This window comes from Erythrolamprus reginae, chromosome 8, assembly GCF_031021105.1.
Source record: "Erythrolamprus reginae isolate rEryReg1 chromosome 8, rEryReg1.hap1, whole genome shotgun sequence".
Classification (NCBI taxonomy): domain Eukaryota; kingdom Metazoa; phylum Chordata; class Lepidosauria; order Squamata; family Dipsadidae; genus Erythrolamprus; species Erythrolamprus reginae.
Window position 1 is genome coordinate 43,125,617 of NC_091957.1, and position 22,946 is coordinate 43,148,562.

The 22,946-nt window shown below is 43.0% G+C and overlaps 1 protein-coding gene across 1 annotated transcript in view; it reads right to left on the reverse strand.

Moving 5' to 3' along the window:
* LOC139171705 (sodium/hydrogen exchanger 2-like) overlaps positions 1-22,946 on the reverse strand; it is a 48,421-nt gene that overhangs the window by 16,082 nt on the left and 9,393 nt on the right. The window contains exons 3-9 of the mRNA XM_070760143.1: positions 19,360-19,610; positions 16,316-16,533; positions 14,765-14,961; positions 9,152-9,241; positions 6,495-6,565; positions 5,538-5,702; positions 1,629-1,740 (exon numbers count right to left, since the gene is read on the reverse strand). Of these exons, the coding sequence (XP_070616244.1) occupies positions 1,629-1,740; positions 5,538-5,702; positions 6,495-6,565; positions 9,152-9,241; positions 14,765-14,961; positions 16,316-16,533; positions 19,360-19,610 (1,104 nt within the window). The remainder of the gene's footprint in view (positions 1-1,628; positions 1,741-5,537; positions 5,703-6,494; positions 6,566-9,151; positions 9,242-14,764; positions 14,962-16,315; positions 16,534-19,359; positions 19,611-22,946) is intronic.

Genomic DNA, 22,946 nt, shown 5'->3' on the forward strand with positions numbered 1-22,946 from the left:
CTCTTTCTCTTCTTTTCTCTTTCTCTTTCTCTTTCTGTCTTTCTCTTTGTCTTTCTCTCTCTCACTTTCTCTTTCTCCTCTTTTTTTCTCTTTCTCTCTTTCTCTTTCTCTATCTTTCTGTCTTTCTCTTTCTGTCTTTCTCTTTCTGTCTTTCTCTTTCTCTTTCTCGTTTTCTCTTTCTCGCTTTCTCTTTCTCTTTTCTTCTTTTTTTCTCTTTCTCTTTCTTTCTCTTTGTCTTTCTCTTCTTCTTTTTCTCTTTCTCTCTTTCTCTTTCTCTTTCTGTCTTTCTGTCTTTCTCTCTCTCTCTTTCTCTTTCTCACTTTCTCTTTCTCTTTCTTGCTTTCTCTTTCTCTTTCTCGCTTTCTCTTTCTCTTCTTTTTTTCTCTTTCTCTCTTTCTCTTTCTCTTTCTCTTTCTGTCTTTCTGTCTTTCTCTTTCTCTCTCTCTTACTCTTTCTCTCTCTCTCTTTCTTTCTTTTGTTCTTTCTCTCTCTCTCGCTTGCTTTGGAACTGGAATTTCCATCACTAATTAATACCGTTGTAGATTGCAACATCACTCGGCCACACTGTTTATCAATGGCAGCTCTAGCAATGAAGGTGACTCTGGCAATCCTATGACTCTAGAGAGGGATCCTTGGTGCTGTCTAAGCTTGGTTGTTTCTTGCAGGCATTTCATCACCCAACTAGGTAACATCATCAGTGCTGGCAGAGGGAAAGGTTGGGAAAGGAGGAGGACTGTGAGGTCATTGGTGCTCTGTGAACTTGGTTGCTTTTTTGTAAACATTTCATTTCCCAACTAGGTAACATCATCATTGCTGGAAAAGGGAGAGGTTGGGAGAAGAGGAGGAAGATGAAGAGGAGGACTGTGGGATCCTTGGTGCTCTCCGAACTTGGTTGTTTTCTGGTAGATATTTAATTATCCAACTAGGCAACATCATGAGCGCTGGCAGAGGGAGAGGTTGGAGGAAGAGGAGGAGGAGGAGGAGGAGGAAGAAGAAGAAGAAGAAGAAGAAGAAGAAGAAGAAGAAGAAGAAGAAGAAGACAATGATTGTGGGGTCCTTGGTGCTCTTTGAGTGTCGTTGTTTTCTTATAGACATTTCATTCCCCAACTAGGTAACATCACCAGTGCTACTTGACTCAGAGAGCACCAAGGATCCTTCATTTCAATCCTGAGCTACAAATATTCTTTATTGGTACATAACTGTAGGGATGCTGTGATGGCAAGAATCAAATTCTTGAAATGGTCCTAAGTCCCACTTGTTCAGGGCTGTTACAAATTCAAACTCTTGCTGAATTAGTGATTGTTAAGCAAGGATTGCCTGTGTGATCAGAGACTATCAGTACCAACAGAACATTTGTAGCTCTGCTGAATTGTAGCAGGCCTGGTGTTTTCTGAGCTTGGTTGTTTTCCTCCAGACATCTCATTACCAAACTAGGTAACTTCTTCAGTATTAGAAAGAAGTGAGTTTTCTAGCACAGATGATATTTTAAAAAATCATCCAACAACCAACCAAGTTCAGAAAACACTAAGGACCCCACAGCACCAAGTCTCTGGCTCAGATTGAAACTCCTTCATTGATTTTTTTCTCCCCCTCTCCTGGAAAATATTCTCATTGGAGAAAGATCTCACCATCCTCCTTGCTTTGTACAAGTTCTTCTCCAATATCTTCTGGATCTCATTCACCTCGTCTTGACTGAGACTCTCGCTATCATCCGTTATGGTGACCGGATTGTCCTTATTCCTAAAAAGGGTGGGTGGGGAAATGAGCCATTAGAAGAAAAGAGTTGACGTCCATTTATAAGTCAATGGACCAGCAGGTTTTGAATTCTGAAACAGCATCAAAGCTTGAAATTCTTCTGCGTCTATCAAAACAGATGGAATGAGTGTGACTGAATGAATGAAATCGCATAAGACAGACTTAAAACAATTGTGGGTTGAAATATAAGATCTGTATATATGTAAATGCTGAATATTTATTTATTTATTTATTTATTTATTTAGTTAGTTAGTTAGTTAGTTAGTTAGTTAGTTAGTTAGTTAGTTAGTTAGTTAGTTATTGTTCATGCTTTTAGGCTGTCCAACTCCTTCTGGACTCTGGGAATAGACCAAATGTATATAAGCAGTAAGATATAGGTGACACTTATCGTATAATTTAGTAAGTATGGCAAAGATCATTGCTAGGACAGTTACACTGTGTCCAATGTTTTAATGTGCATTTAATTTAAAATATTTTTTTAAAAAACAGATGGAATGAGAAATTGTAGTTTAAGGTGTTGGATTATACTTTAAAGAAGGCTGACTCAAGTCAACCTTCAACTATCAAAAATTCTTTGGGTCACTTTGGGTCACTTTGGGACCAACTTCTATCTTAAGGTAGTTTTGAAGATGAAAGGGAGAGACCTAAGTAAATATCAGAGAGAGAGAGAGACAGAGACAGAGACAGAGACAGACAGACAGACAGTGTGTATCAAAATAAAACTTTTTTTATTAGAACATGGGCCCTATCTAATAAAATGAAATTCAATGCTGGCAAAAGTAAAGTTCTACACTTAGGAAAGAAAAACCAGAAATATACATATAAACTGGTCAAACCCACATTCAATAGCAGTGACTGTGAGAGGGATCCTGGAGTCTTAGTAGACAAACAGCTAAATATGAGCCAGCAGTGTGCAGCGGTAGCCATAAAAGCCAATGCAGTCCTAAATTGCATTAATAGAGGGATACAATCTAGGACTAGGGAGGTACTAATACCACTCTATAAAAACTTAGTTAGACTACACCTGGAGTACAGTAATCCCTCGCTACTTCGCAGTTCATCTTTCACGGATTCGCTACTTCACAGGTTTTCAAAGGAGGCTTAAATCCATTAAAAATTCATAAAATTCTTCTATAGTACTACTGTACACTATTAAAGAAACTGGTAGGATATCACATGTAGTTCCAGCTGAGAAACATTATAGAATGACTGTTTAATGCAAAGGATGGGTTTTGAAAGTCCAAATACTCGTTAAATACATTTAAAAAAATCTTTCCTCTACTTCACGGAAATTCATTTTTCACAGGTGGTCTTGGAACGCAACCCCCACGAAAAACGAAGGATCAGTGTACTGCATCCAGTTTTGGTCACCCCATTATGAAAAAAACATTCTAGAGAAATTCTAGAGAAAGCTCAGAGGAGAACAACCAAGATGATTAGGAGACTGAAGACTATAATATACGAAGAGCGGTTGCAGGAACTGGGTATGACCAGTCTAGAGAAGAGAAAAACCAGGGGGGGACATGATGCTCTGTCCCACACATTGGGAAGAAGAATCTGAACTCCAAATATGAACTGAATAATCAAATTATCACAGATAATCCCCACTCGGTTAAAGACCTCGGTATACTAACAACAAAAGATTTAAGTACCAAAGCCCACTGCAAGAACATAGCCAAGAAGGCTTTAAGAGTTATAAACCTAATCCTATGTAGCTTCTGCTCTGGCAATCTCACACTACTTACCAGAGCTTACAAAATGTTTGCCAGGCCCATCCTCAAATACAGCTCATCCGTTTGGAACCCAGATTGCATCTCAGACATCAACACCCTTGAAAATGTCCAAAGATACTTCACCAGAAGAGCCCTTCACTCCTCCTCTCGAAAGAGAATACCCTACGAGACTAGACTTTCAATCCTGGGCCTAGAAAGTTTAGAACTAAGACACCTTAAACAAGATCTAAGTATTGCCCACAAGATCATATGATGCAACGTCCTGCCTGTCAGCGACTACTTCAGCTTCAACCACAACAACACAAGAGCACACAACAGATTTAAACTTAATATTAACTGCTCCAAACTTGACTGTAAAAATAATGACTTCAGTAACCGAGTTGTCAAAGCGTGGAAGTCATTACCGGACTCCATAGTGTCATCCCCAAACCCCTAACACTTTACCCTTAGATTATCCACGGTTGACCTATCCAGATTCCTAAGAGGTCAGTAAGGGGCGAGTACAAGTGCACTAGAGTGCCTTCCGTCCCCTGTCCTATTGCTCTCCTATATCTCCTATACCTTTCTTTTTTTCCTCTATCTCTTCTTCTATTCTTTCATTGATATGTTCTATTCCTATATCTTCTTTTCTATTCTTTCATAGATATATTTTACTATGAGTATCTCCTCTATAACCTTCATCATGTATTTTACTATGTGTGTGTGTATGTATATAATTAGCCAAAACTCTCATCACCAGAACCAAACGCCTAGCTGACCATGAGCACTTAAAAACTGAATTGAACAAACTCAAAGATGTATTAATTTCTAATGGATTCGAAAGGATTCGAAAGGAAATTTTCAAATTCAGCAAAAAAAAACATGTATACAGTAATACCTCATGATACGAACTTAATTGGTGCAAGGAGGAGGTTCGTAAGACGAAAGGTTCGTAAGACGAAACATTGTTTCCCATAGGAAACAATGTAAAGTCAATTAATCCGTGCAACCAAAAAAAACCCCGCAAAAAAACGGCTTTCGGCGACTGCTGGGAAGCCGCGCGGCTGTTTTAAAAGGTGACAGCCGGCCTGGGGGGCTTCCCAGCACCCCCCCCCAACCCAGGTTCAAGGTTCGGGGGGTGCTGGCAAGTCCCCCAGGCCAGCTGCGACCTTTTAAAACAGCCGCGCCGCTTCCCAGCTGTCTCCCGAAGCCGAACGCGGAAGTTCGGCTTTGGCGTTTGGCTTCAGGAGACAGCTGGGAAGCGGCGCGGCTGTTTTAAAAGGTCGCAGCCGGCCTGGGGGGCTTCCCAACACCCCCCCGGGGTTCAGAAAATTTTTGCCTCTTCTTACGAACTTTGTTCGAGTTACGAACCGGCGTTCGGGAGGCTTCTGGGAAGCCCCGCCGCCCAGCTGTCACCTTTTAAAACAGCCACGCGGCTTCCCAGCAGTCTCCGAACGCCGGTTCGTAACTTGAAAAAAGTTCGTAAGAAGAGGCAAATTTTTTCTGAACCCCAGGTTCGTATCACGAGTTGTTCGTAAGATGAGGGGTTCGTATCTTGAGGTACCACTGTATTATATATATGTATGTATGTATGTATGTATGTATGTATGTACATACATACATACATACATACATACATACATACATACATACACCCACTAAAACCCTCATTGTTTATTGGACAAAATAAATAAATACTGTAAATGAATGAATGAATAGTATTTTCCCAATACTTGAGGGGCTGCTACACAGGGGAGGAGGCCAGGCTGTTTCCCAAAGCACCAGAAGGCCAGACAAGGAACAATGGATGGAAACTGACCAAAGAGAGACTCAACCTGGAAATAAGGATGAACTTTCTGACGGTGAGAGCGATCGACCAGTGGAACAGCTTCCCTATTTGAGACTTTCAAAGGAAGACTCGACTGCCGTTTGTCTGAAATGGTGTAGAACTCCTGCTTGAGCAGGGGGTTGGACTAGATGACCTACAAGGTCCCTCGCAACTCTAGTAGTAATCTAATCTAACCTAAAAAGGTAATTTCACTGTGTCAACTGAGGAAAGGAAGGACTCACTGCAATTGTTTACGAGATGGTCTCCATGAAAGCTGACCTGCTTCAGCTAACTCAATGGCTCGCTTCCTCTCCAATTTCTCGTGCAGGAGGACAATACTTGATTTGGGCTGTTTATATTCCCGGAGCAAATATTTCTGCAAGTGTTTGCTGTTGAAATACTCTAATCTGTGCAGGAAAGAAAACAGGGGGGGAAACCCCAGATTCAGAAAAAGACAGAGAAGAAAAATCACTCGTTAATGTCACTAATTTAAGAAGAGCAATGCTCTTGGTGTGCACGAGTGACTTTAGCACAACTTTGAGGGAGATGGATGGGAGGGAGGGAACAAGGAGTGAAGGTGGAAAAAGAGAAAGAAAGAGGAAGGGGAGAGAGGGAGGGAGGGAGAGAAGGAAAGAAGGAATGGAGGGAGAGAGGGAGGGAGGGAGGGAACAGAGTGAAGGTGGGAAAAAGAGAAAGAGGAATGGGAGAGAAGGAGGGAAGGAGAGAAGGAAAGAAGAAAGGAAGGAGGGAAGGGAGGGAGGGAGAGTGAAGGTGGGAGAAAGAGAACAGGGAAGGAGAGAGGGAGTGAGGAAGGGAGGGAGGGAACAGTGGGAAGGTGGGAAAAAGAGAAAGAGGAAGGGGAGAGAAGGAGGGAGGAAGGAAAGAAAGAAGGAAGGAGGAAAGGAAGGAAGGAGGAAGTTAGGAAAGAAGGAAGGAAGGAGGAAAGGAAGGAAGGAAGGAGGGGAAGGAAGGAAGGGTGAAAATGGGAGAAAGAGAACAGGGAAAGAGGGAGGGAGGGAAAGGGGGAGGGAGGGAGGAAAAAGCTCTTATTATTGTGAAATAATAATCTGCTTTGTAACACAAGGAGGAATAAAGCTAAGTCATCTCTCAAGGGAACGTTATTATAGAGTCAGGAAATCAAATGTACAAGCTTTTACCCTTTGTACATGCAGAGACTTGTATTTTTAACAAATCCTTACTTGTCTTTCCAATAATACTGTCCCCAGTGTCCTGATATATCTTCAATACCAGCCAACAAATGATCCAGGAACTGAACAGAGAGAAACGGGGGGGGGGGGGGAGGATTTTGATTTACATGTTTGTATTGTTGTTGAGGCATAAAGGATGGACTCCAGGCATTTGAAGCCTCAAGACAGAAACAGAAACACGTTGGGTGGCAAGAAGACGTCACACTGTTCCTTGCGTGTCTCAGTCTGTGCGTGCGAGTGAATAAATCACAGGGGAAATTCTCTCATATCTCTCACGCTTATTTGGACGAAAGAGAGTTTACTCTTTGTTTCACAGAGCAGAATTATGTGGAAACTCTCAGGAGCAAAGTCAGTTGACCAGCCATTGATACTCGGTTGTAATTTTTAGCATACAAGAAACATTCACTAATAAACATTGTCAAAACGTGAGGACAAACGTCCAGGTCTACCATGCCATTCTCTTTCTGAGCAGCTTCGGGTTTAGAAATAACATTTTGAATCATTCTAGGCCAGTGTTTCCCAACCTTGGCAACTTGAAGAGATCTGGACTTCAACTCCCAGAATTCCCCAGCCAGCGAATGCTGGCTGGGGAATTCTGGGAGTTGAAGTCCGGATCTCTTCAAGATGCCAAGGTTGGGAAACACTGGTCTAGACCAGTAATGGCAAACCTATGGCACAGGTGGCACACAGAGCCATATCGGAGGTCACACGAGATGCTGTCAGTAATGGGCAGCCAAATTTTTTACTGCAACACTGTGGGTGTGGCTAATTTTGTGGGTGTGGCTTGATGGACATGTGACTGGGTAGGAGTGGCTTGCCGGCTGTGTGACCGGGTGGGAATGGCTTGAACAATCATCATAGTTCAAGTGAATTGTTATTGACGCTGTTCATCTCAGCTGTGGGCATCGTGAGAGCATCGCGAAGGGAAAAAGACCGCAGCCCAGACTGCTTCGGTGTGGCGCGGTTCTCCTGGCCTTGGGAGGTGGCCGCGTGAGGCTGGAGGGGAGCCAGGCAGGAGAGAGGGAATCTCGTCCAAGGCCAGGAAGGAGGAAAGAGGAAAAAAGCAAGGAGAGCACAGCAGCAGAAGGGGAAAAAAGGAGAGCCGAGCTGAGACTAGTAATCCAGGAAGTTACTGCCACTGGTCATCTGGAGCTGTGCATGCATCTTCATTTCCGCCGGTGGAATTGCGTTCCACCCCATCCTGCCTGCTGCCCACCCATGGGCGTTGCCCTATGTCAGCTTCCAGCACTCCTGCGCACGTGAGGCAGCTGATTTTCAGCCTTGGGGAAAGCCGTTTCATGCTCTGGAGTGCAAAAAACAGCACAACAGGCAAACCGGAAGTCCGTTTCTCCAAACTTCCTGTTTGCCCTTTGGGCTGTTATTTCACTCTCCCAGGCTTCAGTGGAGCCTGTGTGCATGCACAGAGGTGGGGAGGATTGTGCACATGTGCAGGGGCAGCATGGGGAAGTGCACATGCATGGAGAGGGAATGGGCCATGTGTGTGCATGCTAGCACATGAACGCACACCTTTTTGGCCTGCAAACTAAAAAAGGTTCATCATAGAAACATAGAAGATTGACCTCATGGTCCATCTAGTCTGCCCTTATACTATTTCCTGTATTTTATCTTAGGATGGATCTATATTTATCCCAGGCATGTTTACATTCAGATCCTGTGGATTTACCAACCACGTCTGCTGGAAGTTTGTTCCAAGCATCTACTACACTTTCAGTCAAATAATATTTTCTCACGTTGCTTCTGATCTTTCCCCCAACTAACCTCAGATTGTGCCCCCTTGTTCTTGGGTTCACTTTCCTATTAAAAACACTTCCATGTTGAACTTTATTTAACCCTTTAACATGTTTAAATGTTTCGATCATGTCCCCCCTTTCCCTTCTGTCCTGCAGACTATACAGATTGAGTTCATTAAGTCTTTCCTGATCAGTTTTATTCTTAAGGCCTTCCACCATTTTTGTAGCCTGTCTTTGGACCTGTTCAAATTTATCCATCTCTTTTTGTAGGTGAGGTCTCCAGAACTGAGCACAGTATTATTCCAAATGGGGTCTCATCAGCGCTCCATACAGCGGGATCACAATCTCCCTTTTCCTGCTTGTTATACTTCTAGCTATGCAGCCAAGCATTCTACTTGCTTTCCCTTCCGCCTGACCGCACTGTTCACCCATTTTGAGAAATAAATAATTCATAAATAAATTGCTTATTTGACCCCTATGACAATCATTAAGTGTTGTACGACATGATTCTTGTCAAATGTATCTTTTTCTTTTATGTACACTGAGAGCATATGCACCAATTCCTTGTGTGTCCAATCCCACTTGGCCATTAAAAGAATTATAATTCTAATTCTAATTCTACTTGCTTTCTCTATCGCCTGACCCTACTGTTCACCCATTTTGAGACTGTCAGAAATCACGACCCCTAAATCCTTCTCTTCTTTTCATTAAACTAGACATACCCAATTCCAGCAACTGTTGTTTGTATGTTTTAACCTCCAGTCCCCTAACCATCTGAGAATCCTGATAAGTTTTATGCTTAAGACCTTCCACCATTTTTGTAGCCCGTCTTTGGACCCGTTCAATTTTACCATCACTGTTCTAGACAATCATCCAATGTCCATCTGAGTAACTTACCCGTATATGAATTTGTTCTCCCACGGCGGGGCCACTTTCTTGTTTTCGAGTGACGTGTAGCCAATCAACAAGAGGACGGATGGTCATTCCCTGCAACGGTAGAGAAAAAAACAGCAGGAGGAAGGCTTTGATCCAATTCAAACATTGATTCAATCATCAGGTAGATCACAAAGCTGGACTCAATGGAAAGATACAAGTAATGGGACATAGGGAATGAAGGTAACCAAGATAGTGCTGATGTCCTAATTGGACTTTGTTCCAGGTGCAAAATGTCCTCTCCAGATGTGTTTGACCTTTTAGCAAGCTTTAGAGACCCAACTTTTTTTTTCACCAATTAAATATGCCACAAGGTGGCACTACATGTCAAAAAAACACCCTTCAACAATTTCTCAGTTCCTGTTTCCCTGAGAATCTTGGGGGGTTAGGAGTGTCATGAAATGCTTCCCATATTTTTATATTTTGGGGGAAGGGGTATATTTCTTGAGTGTGATCACAGAGAAAACCACAACACTTCTGTTTAAGGCGATTTTAGTGCTCACGCTGCTTTTAGCCAGAATATAATGGAATAACGGAGTTGGAAGGGATCTTGGAGGTCTTCTAGTCGAGCCCCCTGCTTAGGCAGGAAACCCTACACTATTTCTGACAAATGCTTATCCAACATCTTCTTTAAAACTTCCAGTGTTGGAGCATTCACAACTTCTGGAGGCAAGTTGTTCCACTGATTGATTGCTTTAACTGTCAGGAGATTTCTCCTTAGTTCTAGGTTGCTTTACTCCTTGTTTAGTTTCCACCCATTTCTTCTTTTATTTATTTATTTATTTATTTTTATTTATTTATTTAGTCCAATACATAATACACATTGAAGAGAATAGATATGTAGTAATATAACTAAAGAAACGAATAGAAGAAAAGATATTAAAGTATAGGTGAACAAATTTGAAAAGATAAATGAGATAAGGAGAGACAATTGGACAGGGGATGGAAGGCACACTGGTGCACTTATGCACGCCCCTTACTGACCTCTAAGGAACCTGGAGAGGTCAATTGTGGATAGTCTAAGGGAAAAATGTTGGGGGTTAGGGGTTGACACTACTGAGTCAGGTAATGAGTTCCACGCTTCGACAACTCAGTTGCTGAAGTCATATTTTTTTACAGTCAAGTTTGGAGCGGTTAATATTAAGTTTGAATCTGTTGCGTGCTCTTGTTTTGTTGTGGTTGAAGCTGAAGTAGTCATTGACAGGTAGAACGTTGCAGCATATGATCTTGTGGGCAATACTTAGATCGTGTTTTAGGCGTCGTAGTTCTAAGCTTTCAAGACCAAGAATTGATAGTCTGCTTTCGTAGAGTATTCTGTTTCGAGTGGAGGAGTGAATGGCTCTTCTGGTGAAGTATCTTTGGACTTTTCAAGGGTGTTGATGTCTGAGATGTGGTATGCGTTCCAGACAGATGAACTGTATTCAAGGATGGGTCTGGCAAAAGTTTTGTAGGCTCTGGTGAGTATTGTGAGATTGCCAGAGCAGAAGCTACCTGGGATCAGGTTAACAACTCTAGAAGCCTTTTTGGCGACATTGTTGCAGTGGGCTTTGGCACTTAGATCATTTGATATTAGTATTCCAAGGTCTTTTACTGAGTGTGGGTTGGCTGTGAGATTTTGTTTATTCAGTTTATATATGAGGTTCGGATTCTTTTTGCCAATGTGGAGGGTAGAGCATTTGCTGGTTGATATTTGAAGTTTGCCAGGTGTTAGACCAATCTGAGACAGTCGAGGTCTTTTTGGAGAGTAGATGTGTTGTCCGTGGTGTTGAAAAGTTTTACATCGTCGGCCCTCGGTTTTACATGTCCTGCCCTCGGGTGCTTTGGAGAATGGTTTGACTCCCTCTTCTTTGTGGCAACCCCTGAGATATCTAAACTAAGCTTTTAAAAAAGAGAAAACATGCTGAATGCTGGCCTTCCCAACAGGTGGTATATCTGTTGGCTGTTGCCATTGGAGCTTTTGGTAGAATATTAGCTCACCATGTCCCCCTCTACAAAAGAAGGAATCTGCTCTTCCAAAACCCTTTGAGACCTACCAGCTATGAGGACTAAGAGAAGAGATGATGAGCGGTAGACTAGCTGAGACATTGTTTTCCATTACAAACATCCCCCAGCCATCTGATTTCTCTCTGCGGCCTCCATGCCTTTCTCTCAGCCCCAAAACATCCCTGGGATGACCATGGCCCTACCTTCTGTAAGCCAGAGATGGCCCATCCTCTGAAGGCCAAAGTGCGTCTCTACCATTTTAAGAACATACCATGCCCGCTCATCTAAAATAACTTTCATGAGGATGTGATCTGCTATGACATCTCTGAATTGATTTAACTGTTGTTCATAAAATCATACATCATAATTTACTCCCTGTCAGTGACTACTTCACCGTTAACAACAACAACACACGAGCACGTAATAGATATAAACTGAATGGAACTCATTACCTGACTCTGTTGTTGCTTCCCCCAACCCCAAAAACTTCAATCTTACATTATCTACAATCGACCTTTCCCCTTTTCTAAGAGGTCTGTAAGGGGCATGCATAAGTGCACTTTTGTGCCTAGTGTCCCTGTCCTACTGTCTTATTATCCTTTCTATTATTACGTTCTACTTAAGTGATGTTATGTTGATATGTACTATAATACTATACAGTACTTGTTTGACAAATAAATAAAACATGTCCATACGAAGAATAGAGTGGTGATATTGCTTCCAATAGCAATAGTAGTAGCAATTAGACTTATTTTTTTTGTTTGTTTGTTTGTTTGTTTGTTTGTTTGTTTGTTTGTTTAGTTAGTTAGTTAGTTAGTTAGTTAGTTAGTTAGTTAGTTAGTTAGTTAGTTAGTTAGTTGATTTTTTTAAAAAAAATACCGCCCTTCTACTTAGACCCAGGACGGCTCACAGCATGTTAGCAATAGCACTTTTTAACAGAGCCAGCCTATTGCCTCCACAATCTGGGGCCTCATTTTACCCACCTCAGAAGGATGGAAGGCTGAGTCAACCTTGAGCTGGTGATGAGATTTGAACCGCTGACCTGCAGATCTACAGTCAGCGTTAGTGGCCTGCAGTACTGCACTCTACCTGCTGCGCCACCTCGGCTCAGATATACCGCTTCACAGTGCTTTACAACCCTCTCTAAGCTGTTTACAGAGTCAGCATACTGAGCCGAGATGGCACAGCAGGTAGTGTGCAGTATTGCAAGCCACTGAAGCTGACTGTAGATTTGTAGGTCAGTAGGAATTATGGGTGTAGGCACTCGCGCATGTGTGATATCGTGCGCAGATGCTTTTTCAGCACCTGAGGGGGAAAAGGTTCACCATCACTGCTACAGATCAATATATTCTCACTACATTTTATACAAATTGAATGCACATGTTGCTGAATCTGTGACTAGCAAAGTTTGTGAAGCAATTCACCAAGGGAAAGAAATTACCCAAGAATTACCCAATTCCAGTAATAGTGCTTGGCTGTTTCACTTCCCTAAATTTCATATTTTCACATTTCACAATTATTGTGGGTTTTTTAATTTAATTTGGGATAACAATTGTGAAGTGATAAGAAGGTTTTATCTTAGGGTGGATATATGTTTATCCCAGGCATGTTTAAATTCAGTTCCTGTGGATTTACCAACCACGTCTGCTGGAGGTTTGTTCCAAGCATCTACTACTCTTTCAGTAAAATAATATTTTCTCATGTTGCTTCTGACCTTTCCCCCAACGAACCTCAGATCGTGGCCCCCTTGTTCTTGTGTTCACTTTCCTATTAAAAACACTTCCCTCCTGAACCTTATTTAACCCTTTAACATATTTAAATGTTTCGATCACATCGTGTCCCCCATTTTCCTTCTGTCCTCTAGACCAGGGGTCCCCAACCACCGGGCCGCGGACCAGTACCGGGCCGTGGGGCATGTTGCACCGGTCCGTGGAGTCAGCAGCTGCCGGCCCTCATGCCGCCACCCCCTCCCTCCAGCGCTTCGCCTCCCGCCGGGCAAGAGGGCTTGGGAGGCAGGTTCTGCCGGCCACAGGACGATGGCGGGAAAGAGGGGCGGGGAGGACCAGCACCCCCATGCTTAATCCTGCCCCCAACCACGCCCCTTTCCGCCCCCACTGGGCCATAGAAAAATTGTCTTGCTGAAACTGGTCCCTGGTGGAAAAACCGTTGGGGACCACTGCTCTAGAGCAGTGTTTCCCAACCATGGCAACTTGAAGATATTTGGACTTCAACTCCCAGAATTCCCCAGCCAGCAAAAGCTGGCTGGGGAATTCTGGGAGTTGAAGTCCAAATATCTTCAAGTTGCCAAGGTTGGGAAACACTGCTCTAGACTATACAGATTGATATATTTTTGTAATCATCGCAGTTGACCTTGTACTTCTCTGAATCATGTTTTCTGTTCTGATTTCAAAAATGTATATAGTTTTTTCCGTAGCAGGTATAGTTTCCACGGAGCAGCATCATTATTATAAGGTATAGGAAATATACTGGCGACAATAAGAAAACAGTAATTGCCACGTACATTGAAAATGTAGAAATATCGCAATAGCAAAAATGGTTCTGTATCAGAAACTTTATGTGATAGAGCAAAACTAAGCGTATTTTTGGAATCAGCACATCAAACTCCATAAAACAGACATGTTAACTTTGCTGGTGATTTTTTTGTGTATACATCAGAGTAAATTTATTTATTATTTATTTATTTATTGGATTTGTATGCCGCCCCTCTCCATAGACTCAGGGCGGCTAACAGCAGTGGTAAAAACAACATGTGACAATCCAATACTAAAACAGCTAAAAACCCTTATTATAAAACCAATCATACATACAGACATACCATGCATAAATTGTAGAAGCCTAGGGGGAAAGAATATCTCAGTTCCCCCATGCCTGACGGCAGAGGTGGGTTTTAAGGAGCTTACAAAATGCAAGGAGGGTAAGGGCTATTCTAATCTCTGGGGGGAGTTGGTTCCAGAGGGCCGGAGCCACCACAGGGAAGGCTTTTCCCCTGGGTCCCGCCAAACGACATTTTTTAGTTGATGGGACTCGGAGAAGACCCACTCTGTGGGACCTAACTGGTCACTGGGATTCGTGCAGCAGAAGGCAGTCCCGGAGATAATCTGGTCCGGTGCCATTTATAGGTCATAACCAACACTTTGAATTGTGACCAGAAACTGATTGGCAACCAATGCAGACTGCAGAGTGTTGGTGTAACATGGGTATACCTAGGGAAGCCCATGATTGCTCTCGCAACTGCATTCTGCACGATCTGAAGTTTCCGAACACTCTTCAAAGGTAGCCCCATGTAGAGAGCGTTACAGTAGTCGAGCCTCGAGGTGATGAGGGCATGAGTGACTGTGAGCAGTGACTCCCGGTCCAAATAGGGCCGCAACTGGTGCACCAGGCGAACCTGGGCAAACGCCCCCCTCGCCACAGCTGAAAGATGTTTCTCTAATGTGACCTGTGGATTGAGGAGGACGCCCAAGTTGCGGACCCTCTCTGAGGGGGTCAATGTTCCTGATCTCTGGATGTGTGCGTGCATGTACCAATGGATACGAGAATTCTTCCCACAGGACCCAAAATTTGCTTGAATACCTGTACGAAGACAGTGAAGAGGATGACGACTGTGGTTGCCGCAATGAAGAGCTTCTTCCTCTGGAAATCAGGAAGCAAAACCACCAAGGAGAAGCAGATGGCCCCTCTAAGGCCGCCATATGCGATAATGAACTGGTCCTTGCGGGTAACAGCATTGATGTGTGATCTGTTGATGATGAACGTGAGGACCAGAACACCTTAAAGTGTCAAAGCAAGGCAATGGGTAGGAAAACCAAGGATAGCAATAGCATTAGCAACAACATTTAAACTTATATACTGCTTCAGAATGCTTTACATCCCTCTCTAAGTGGTTTACAGACTCAGCCTATTGCCCCCAACAATCTGGGTCCTCATTTTACCCACCTCGGAAGGATTATTATTATTATTATTATTATTATTATTATTATTATTATTATTATTATCATCAGTGCCCTACACCATTTCTGACAAATGGCAGCCCAAACTCTTCCTGAAAGTCTCCACTGATGAAGCTCTCCCAACTTCCAAACACATCGTGGATTTGTGGACAGCCCACAACACGAAGGACAAACATCATGTATGTATGTACAGTATTATGTATGGCACTTCTCCATTTCTCCCAAGTCTATCCCTCTCTTGCTAAAACAACAATCTTTCAATTGTTCCACAGTCCCAGCATTACACCCACCCCCACTTCCCCAAAAAAGCTGTATTTGGAGCTCTACTCAATGTTGCTGCCAATTTGTAACTCCAAACACAATAGAGGGAGGGGATGAAACCCACGAGGAGTACAACATTTCATTGAATTGAAACCTGATGTTAATTCATTTTAAGTGCAGACCAGTGATGGGCTACCAAAAATTTTACTACCACATTGTGGGTGTGGCTTATGCATTTTGTTTCAACATCTTTCAGTGCAAATTGGGTGCTCGGGGGTGGAGCTCCAAATTTTGCTACCCCACTGTGTTCCCCACCGTCCAGGCAGTAGCCCACTCCTGATTATCTACTATATGAAGTGTATATACACACACACACACACACACAAAGAGCTCTTCTAAAATTATACACATTCAACCTCATTTACTGTGATAGGAAAAACACCCAGAGCCCAGAAGAGGGGGGGGGGATCAAAATTTTGCTACCGGTACTGTGTACCTGACCATACCTATAGGAGCCCATCACTGGTGCAGGTCAAATTAATTCTCCCTCTTGGCACCGCTGCATTGTCTCTCCGCACCACTTAGCAATAGCAATAGCATTTAGACTTATATACCGCTTCACAGTACTTTACAGCCCTCTCTAAGCAGTTCACAAACAGTCAGCATATTGCCCTCAACAATCTGGGTCCTCATTTTACCCACCTTGGAAGGATGGAAGACTGAGTCAACCTTGAGCCTGGTGAGATTCGAACTGCCAGACTGCTGGCAGCCGTAGCCTGTAGTACTGCACTCTAACCACTGTGCCACCATGGTTCCCAAGCAAATGTGGCTCTCCAACCCTCACCCACCAACACCCGCTCTCAGGAAAAGATGCCCAACCTTGAAGGGGATTGCTTTTTCCCCTTCTCCTTACCCAGCGCTCTCCAAAGGAGACAGAAAACGAGGGTGAAGCAAATGTAGGCCCAGTTCCACTCGTGATTGTCCCCAACAGTGGAGACGCCGAGGAAGATGAAGATGAGGGTCTCGCTCACACTGCTCCACATCTTCATGAAATATTTAATTGTTGTGTGGGATTTGAGGGAGATGTTGGCTTCCACGTAACGTTTCATGCCCAAGGCACAAGATATGATTCTGAGGAGCAGAGGGGGGAAAGCAATTTAGTATACATACCGTGTTTTCCCCGAAAATAAGACACTGTCTTATATTAAATTTTGCTCCAAAAGTTATGCTACATCTTATTTTCGGGGGGTGCCTTATATTTCTCAAATAAGACAAATTCACAGGCAGAAAAGCTGACACCCCCCCCCCAAAGAAAGTGTACTGTACGGTACACTGATTACGGTACGGTACCTGTCAGTATGGCACCCACACACACAAACGACGGCACTTATATGGTACAACAGTATACTCCCGCTATTGCAGCTTCCGGCCACCAGAGGAACTACAGTCTACGCACTGTAGTGGAGACTGTAATGGCAGTGAGACAGCAGCAGACTGTGTCTGCTGTACTGGACGGTACAAAGCGATGGAAGGGGCCAGCAGGGGATGCCACATTATTACGGTACCGCTATGAACAGCTTTGAATGGTACCGTATGCTTTTCCACCGTACCGTATGTAAACTTGACTACACCTTCTTTTCGGGGGGTGCCTTATATTAGCAAATTCTGCAAAACCTCTGACATGCCTTACTTTCGGGGTACGTCTTATTTTCGGGGAAACAGGGTAGTCGTTTTTCCATTTGATAAAAAGCATAACCATCTTATTGGAACAGGTTGGGAAAAGGAAAAGTTGAACTGAATTAAAAACTCTCCACTGACAAAGGTAATTGCTTCTCAACTTGCAATAATGTGAAAAGACTAAGCAAGGATTGGAGGCTACTTTGCGGTTTGAACCTTTTGGGACTGGGAAATCTTGGGCCATGAGACAGGCATTCCAAATTTTTTTCAACATATAAGTGTCCAAAATCTGACAAGATGCTAGCAATTTCAGCCATTCCATAAAACCCTTCAGTTATTTTGCAGTCATTGAGTACAATCTTCTTCAAGGAGAAAAATGTATTATCTCCTCAAACCCAGTAGGCTTGTGTTTTGCCCTCCCCATGCTCCAAAGGCATCCCTGGAGCTGGGGGAGGATAAAAATGTCCTCCCCCTCCCCCCAGAGGATTTCTGGAAGCCAAAATCGCCCTCCCAGAGCTTCTGTGCAAGCCCAAAATCATCTGGCCAGCACACACATGCACATTGAAGTTGAGCTAGGGCAATGTTACACCAACACTCCTCAGTCTGCATTGGTTGCCGATCAGATTCCGGTCACAATTCAAAGTGTTGGTTATGACCTATAAAGCCCTTCATGGCACCGGACCAGATTATTTCAGGGACCACCTTCTGCTGCACGAATCCCAGCGACCAGTTAGGTCCCACAGAGTGGGCCTTCTCCGGGTCCCGTCAACTAAACAATGTCGTTTGGCGGGCCCCAGGGGAAGAGCCTTCTCTGTGGCGGCCCCGTCCCTTTGGAACCAACTCCCCCCAGAGATTAGAATTGCCCCCACCCTCCTTGCCTTCCGTAAGCTTCTTAAAACCCACCTCTGCCCTCAGGCATGGGGAAACTGAGATATTCTTTCCCCCTAGGCCTTTACAATTTACGCATGGTATGTTTGGTTTTATAATAAGGTTTTTTTTAGTTGTTTTAGTATTGGATTGTTACATGCTGTTTTTCATCACTGTTGTTAGCCACCCCGAGTCTACGGAGAGGGGCGGCATACAAATCCAATAAATAAATAAATAAATGGCTCATGTGCCAGCAGAGATAGCTCCGCGTGAGACCTGTGGCTCCCGTGCCATAGGTTCGCCATCACTGTCCTACACTATTCCATAAAACCCTTAATTTAGTTTGCAGTCATTGAGTACAATCTCCTGCAAGGAGAAAAAAATTGGGAGGAAATGAAGACCAATTCAAAAAAATATCCCTAACATTTAAAGGAGTGGGTGCGTTCAAAAAACAACTGAAGAGCTGGAAACTGAAAGTAAGTTCTCACGGTTCTGGGTTTCTAGTCTTAAAAATCTGATGAGAACTGCATTTTATCTACAGGAATTATTATCACTTCCTAAAAAATAGTTTTTGTCCCTATTTTTTTTGCCCCAAGAAGTGCTGATGTTCAGACCTTAATAGCTACAAGCAATGGGGCTGAAACTTTCAAATTTCAAATGCTAACCCGTCACTCATGCCCTCATCACCTCGAGGTTCGACTACTGTAATGCTCTCTACATGGGGCTACCTTTGAAAAGTGTTCGGAAACTCCAGATCGTGCAGAATGCAGCTGTGAGAGCAATCATGGGCTTACCTAGGTATGCCCATGTTTCACCAACACTCCGCAGTCTGCATTGGTTGCCGATCAATTTCCGGTCACAATTCAAAGTGTTGGTTATGACCTTTAAAGCCCTTCATGGCATTGGACCAGAATATCTCCGAGGCCGCCTTCTTTCGCACGAATCCCAGCGACCAATTAGGTCCCACAGAGTGGGCCTTCTCCGGGTCCCGTCAACTAAACAATGTCGGTTGGTGGGCCCCAGGGGAAGAGCCTTCTCTGTGGCGGCCCCGGCCCTCTGGAACCAACTCCCCCCAGAGATTAGAACTGCCCCTACTTTCCTTGCCTTTCGTAAGCTCCTTAAAACCCACCTTTGTCGTCAGGCATGGGGGAACTGAGACATCTCCCCCGGGCATATACAATTTATGAATGGTATGTTTGTATGTATGTTTGTTTAGTAAATGGGGTTTTTAAATATTTTATAAACTACAATTTAAATTTGTTATGAATTGTTTTATTCTGTTGTGAGCCACCCCAAGTCTGCGGAGAGGGGCGGCATACAAATCTAAATAATAAATAAATAATAAAATAAAATAAATAAATTAAGATTCATTCTGGTCGATACTGAATTTCGGAAGCCACCAAGCTTACTTACGCCACAATGCCAGAGAGATGGAACATTTCTGCAGTGAGATAGGATAAGTAACTGTAGAGGAAGACAAAAAGCGGTTCGATCACCAGGATATTTTTGGTGAAGCGAGTGGTGAAGGCTGCCGACACGGCGTAGAGAAGGCCTACCAAAAGCCCACCGAGGCCAACCACAAAAAACTTCCCAATGCCCACAAACACGTCTACAGTTCTGATGGTTGGCATTTCGCACAAGGATCGGAACAGCCTGTAGAGCACCTAAAAGGAAAGCAGAAATAACACTGGTTTTCCTAAGAAAAATAAAATGCCAGAATAGTCTTCCAGATTTCTCCAAAGTTGTCTTCCTTGGAGAAATAGGCTCCTGGTTTTTTTCTACCTTATTTTTAGGATATCTGAAAAGATCTGTTAAGGTTTTTCTAGTCCCCCCCCCCCTCTTTTTTTGCATACATTCTATTGTTGCAAAGTTATGAAAGATTTGATTTGATTTGATTTGATTTGATTTGATTTGATTTGATTTGATTTGATTTGATTTGATTTGATTTGATTTGATTTGATTTGATTTGATTTGATTTGATTTGATTTGATTTGATTTTCTATACCGCCCTTCTTGAGATGACTCAAGGCAGCGTACAACATTATCAATGGAAACATATATTAACTGCTGTGAGATTGCCATACACTCAAAACTGGAAAGATCCAAATCTTCCATCAGATAACATGATATTTAATAAAATAATGGATTATGCTGAAATGACCAGGCTTACTCATTTCATCACAGCTGGGGTATCTTCTAAATCTGAGGTTGTCCCCAAGAAACAGATTTTTTTAACCGTATGGGAAAACTTTTACAAGTGGCTAGAAATGAGAAGAGATATACAAACAGGGAAAAATTGTTAAAATGTGATCAACAAATGTAATGAAAATAGTAAATAATATAGATGTGGGATAGTGAAGTATGGATAGATGTGTGTACATATATATATATATTTGTTTTCGTAGATTTTCACGGGTACAGGTATGATGGTCTTGGTATATTCGGGTTTCTTCCCGTGTAGGATTTGGAAATTTCTGGCGACGTTTCGATGAGGTCCCACTCATCATCTTCAGGCTGGTGTTTCTCTCCTTGATCTCAAGTGAGCACTGCGAGACCTGAGCTGCATTCCTTCTATAAATACTGGTGGCTGGGTGTGGTTTGATGGCTCAGCAATTGCCTGCTGTGTAGAAACTTCCTGGTGAGTCAGAGGGGTAACAATTGGGGTCGTTGATGTAGCTGAGGTATGCATACATATATATATGTAAAGCTAGAAGAAGTAATATTGTGAAGTGTAAATTTATCTGGAAATGAAATAGTTACAGAAGTGGTTACTATTTACTTTATCTGTTTATATTTCATGTATTTTTGTATTATTATTATTATTATTTATTATAACTTGCTTATATGTGGTCTTTTTATAATTAAAACTCAATAAGATTAAAAATAAAAATAAAAAATGCAAAAATATGTATAAAGAAATCTAAATTACTTTTAAAAGAATTACACAAAAGTACTAATTTTTTAAAGTATGTTTACCATTCCTTGTTTTATATACTTCTAAACCTTTATGGAGTCCCACACCTTCTTATCAGAGGATGTCCCATGAGAGGGATCCTGAGATCTAATGTATGAGAAGCCAAAGACATAATAGATCTTTGGAGAAATTATAGCATCATTTAAATCTCTCTGTCGCCATGTTTCCCAACCTTGGCAACTTGAAGATATTTGGACTTCAACTCCCAGAATCCCCCAGCCAGCAAATATCTTCAAGTTGCCAAGGTTGGGAAACACTGCTCTATCGCACATACATTCCATAGTTCAATTGTATCTAAAAATGCTTGCAATTCTTGCACAAACAGCTCTTGAGAAATTAATTATTTCCCCTTCAGCTGAATGACCATAGGGCTGAAATATGATTCCTCATAGATCTTTTTCAGAGCTGGCTGTATTGTCAAGTGTCATGTCCTAGGCTACCAGCAGGGGGAGACTTTTGGCGGGAGGAGTATTGTGTTTTCATTGGTTAATCGGGAAGTATAAAACCCTGTCTTTGTGTTATGTTACCTCAGTTCTGTGTTTAAATAAAGTTGAGTTACATTATGTCATCTACAACAACAAGAGACATTATCAGGGGGCTGTCAGCTCTATTTGCAACTCACGGGTACCCTGACGTCATCGTTTCCGATAACGGTCCACAATTTGTTTCTGGGGGGTTTGAAGCCTACCTCGCGGGGTTAGGTATTCGTCACGCTAGAACTGCCCCATGGCATCCGGCCAGCAACGGCATGGCAGAGAGAATGGTGCGCAGCACTAAAGAGATGCTGTCTAAAATCACCCGAGGCACGCTGCAGCAGAGAGTAGATGAGATGTTATTGGCTCAACACACCACCCCTTGCACTTCAACATCAAAGGCCCCCTCTGAACTTTTAATGGGACGGAAATTGCGGATTGTGTTGGACAGACTTCATCCTTTGTACACTGAACCTGAACGAGAAATAACAGCTGCTCGATGTTTTAGAGCCGGGGACTTGGTTTTTGCCCAAAACTTCATGGGTTCTCCTAGATGGGTTGCAGGCACTATTAGTGGTACCCGGGGGCCTCGAGCGTATACAGTGGTGTTGTCAGATGGGCGAGAGTGGCATCGTCATGTGGACCAATTAAGGGCCAGGTCAGCGGGTGTACATGACCCAGGGAGAGAGGAAGAAGTTCCTGGCCGTGGGGAGGGCATTCCTTGTTTAGAGTATTCCGTCCTAGAGAGAGATGAGTTACACATGGGTCCTCCCCAGATGTTTACGGGGAACGTTGGGAAACCCCCAAAGGACCCAACAGTCGAAGCCGAGGGTTTGGCCGAAGGAACGGTGGAGTTAAAGGGCCCACAAGAGTTACCTAGAGAAATCGAAGGGCACCAGAGCATGCCTCGTTGTTCGGGGCGCACCAGACGTAGGCCGGCATACCTGGATGATTTTGTATGCTCCCCCTAGGGGAAAAGAGTGTCATGTCCTAGGCTACCAGCAGGGGGAGACTTTTGGCGGGAGGAGTATTGTGTTTTCATTGGTTAATCGGGAAGTATAAAACCCTGTCTTTGTGTTATGTTACCTCAGTTCTGTGTTTAAATAAAGTTGAGTTACATCTGCCGTGACTGCTCAGTTCCTTCACTACATCAAGCATAAAGAGGAAGTCATTTTAAGTGGCATCTGTTGGCATCGGGACAACCTCAGATTTAGAAGATACCCCAGCTGTGATGAAATAAAGTGGGAATTTCCAAATATGGACTGAATCCAGAGTGCAAAAATACAAAACCTCTGTATCAGATCCACTGGGCTTGGCCAACATGCATTGACTTTTACTCAAGAAGAATAAAAAATCAAAGTCAGAACACCAAATACAAGCTAGGTGGATACAACCTTGTAGATGACCCTCTCTCTATCAAGGACCGTGGAGTACTCATCTCTAGTGACCTAAGTGCCAGAGCCCATTGTAACAACATTGCTTAAAAAAAAACCATTAACTGTTAACCTAATTTTGCGAAGCTTCTTCTCCAGCATTGTATTGCAAACTAGGGC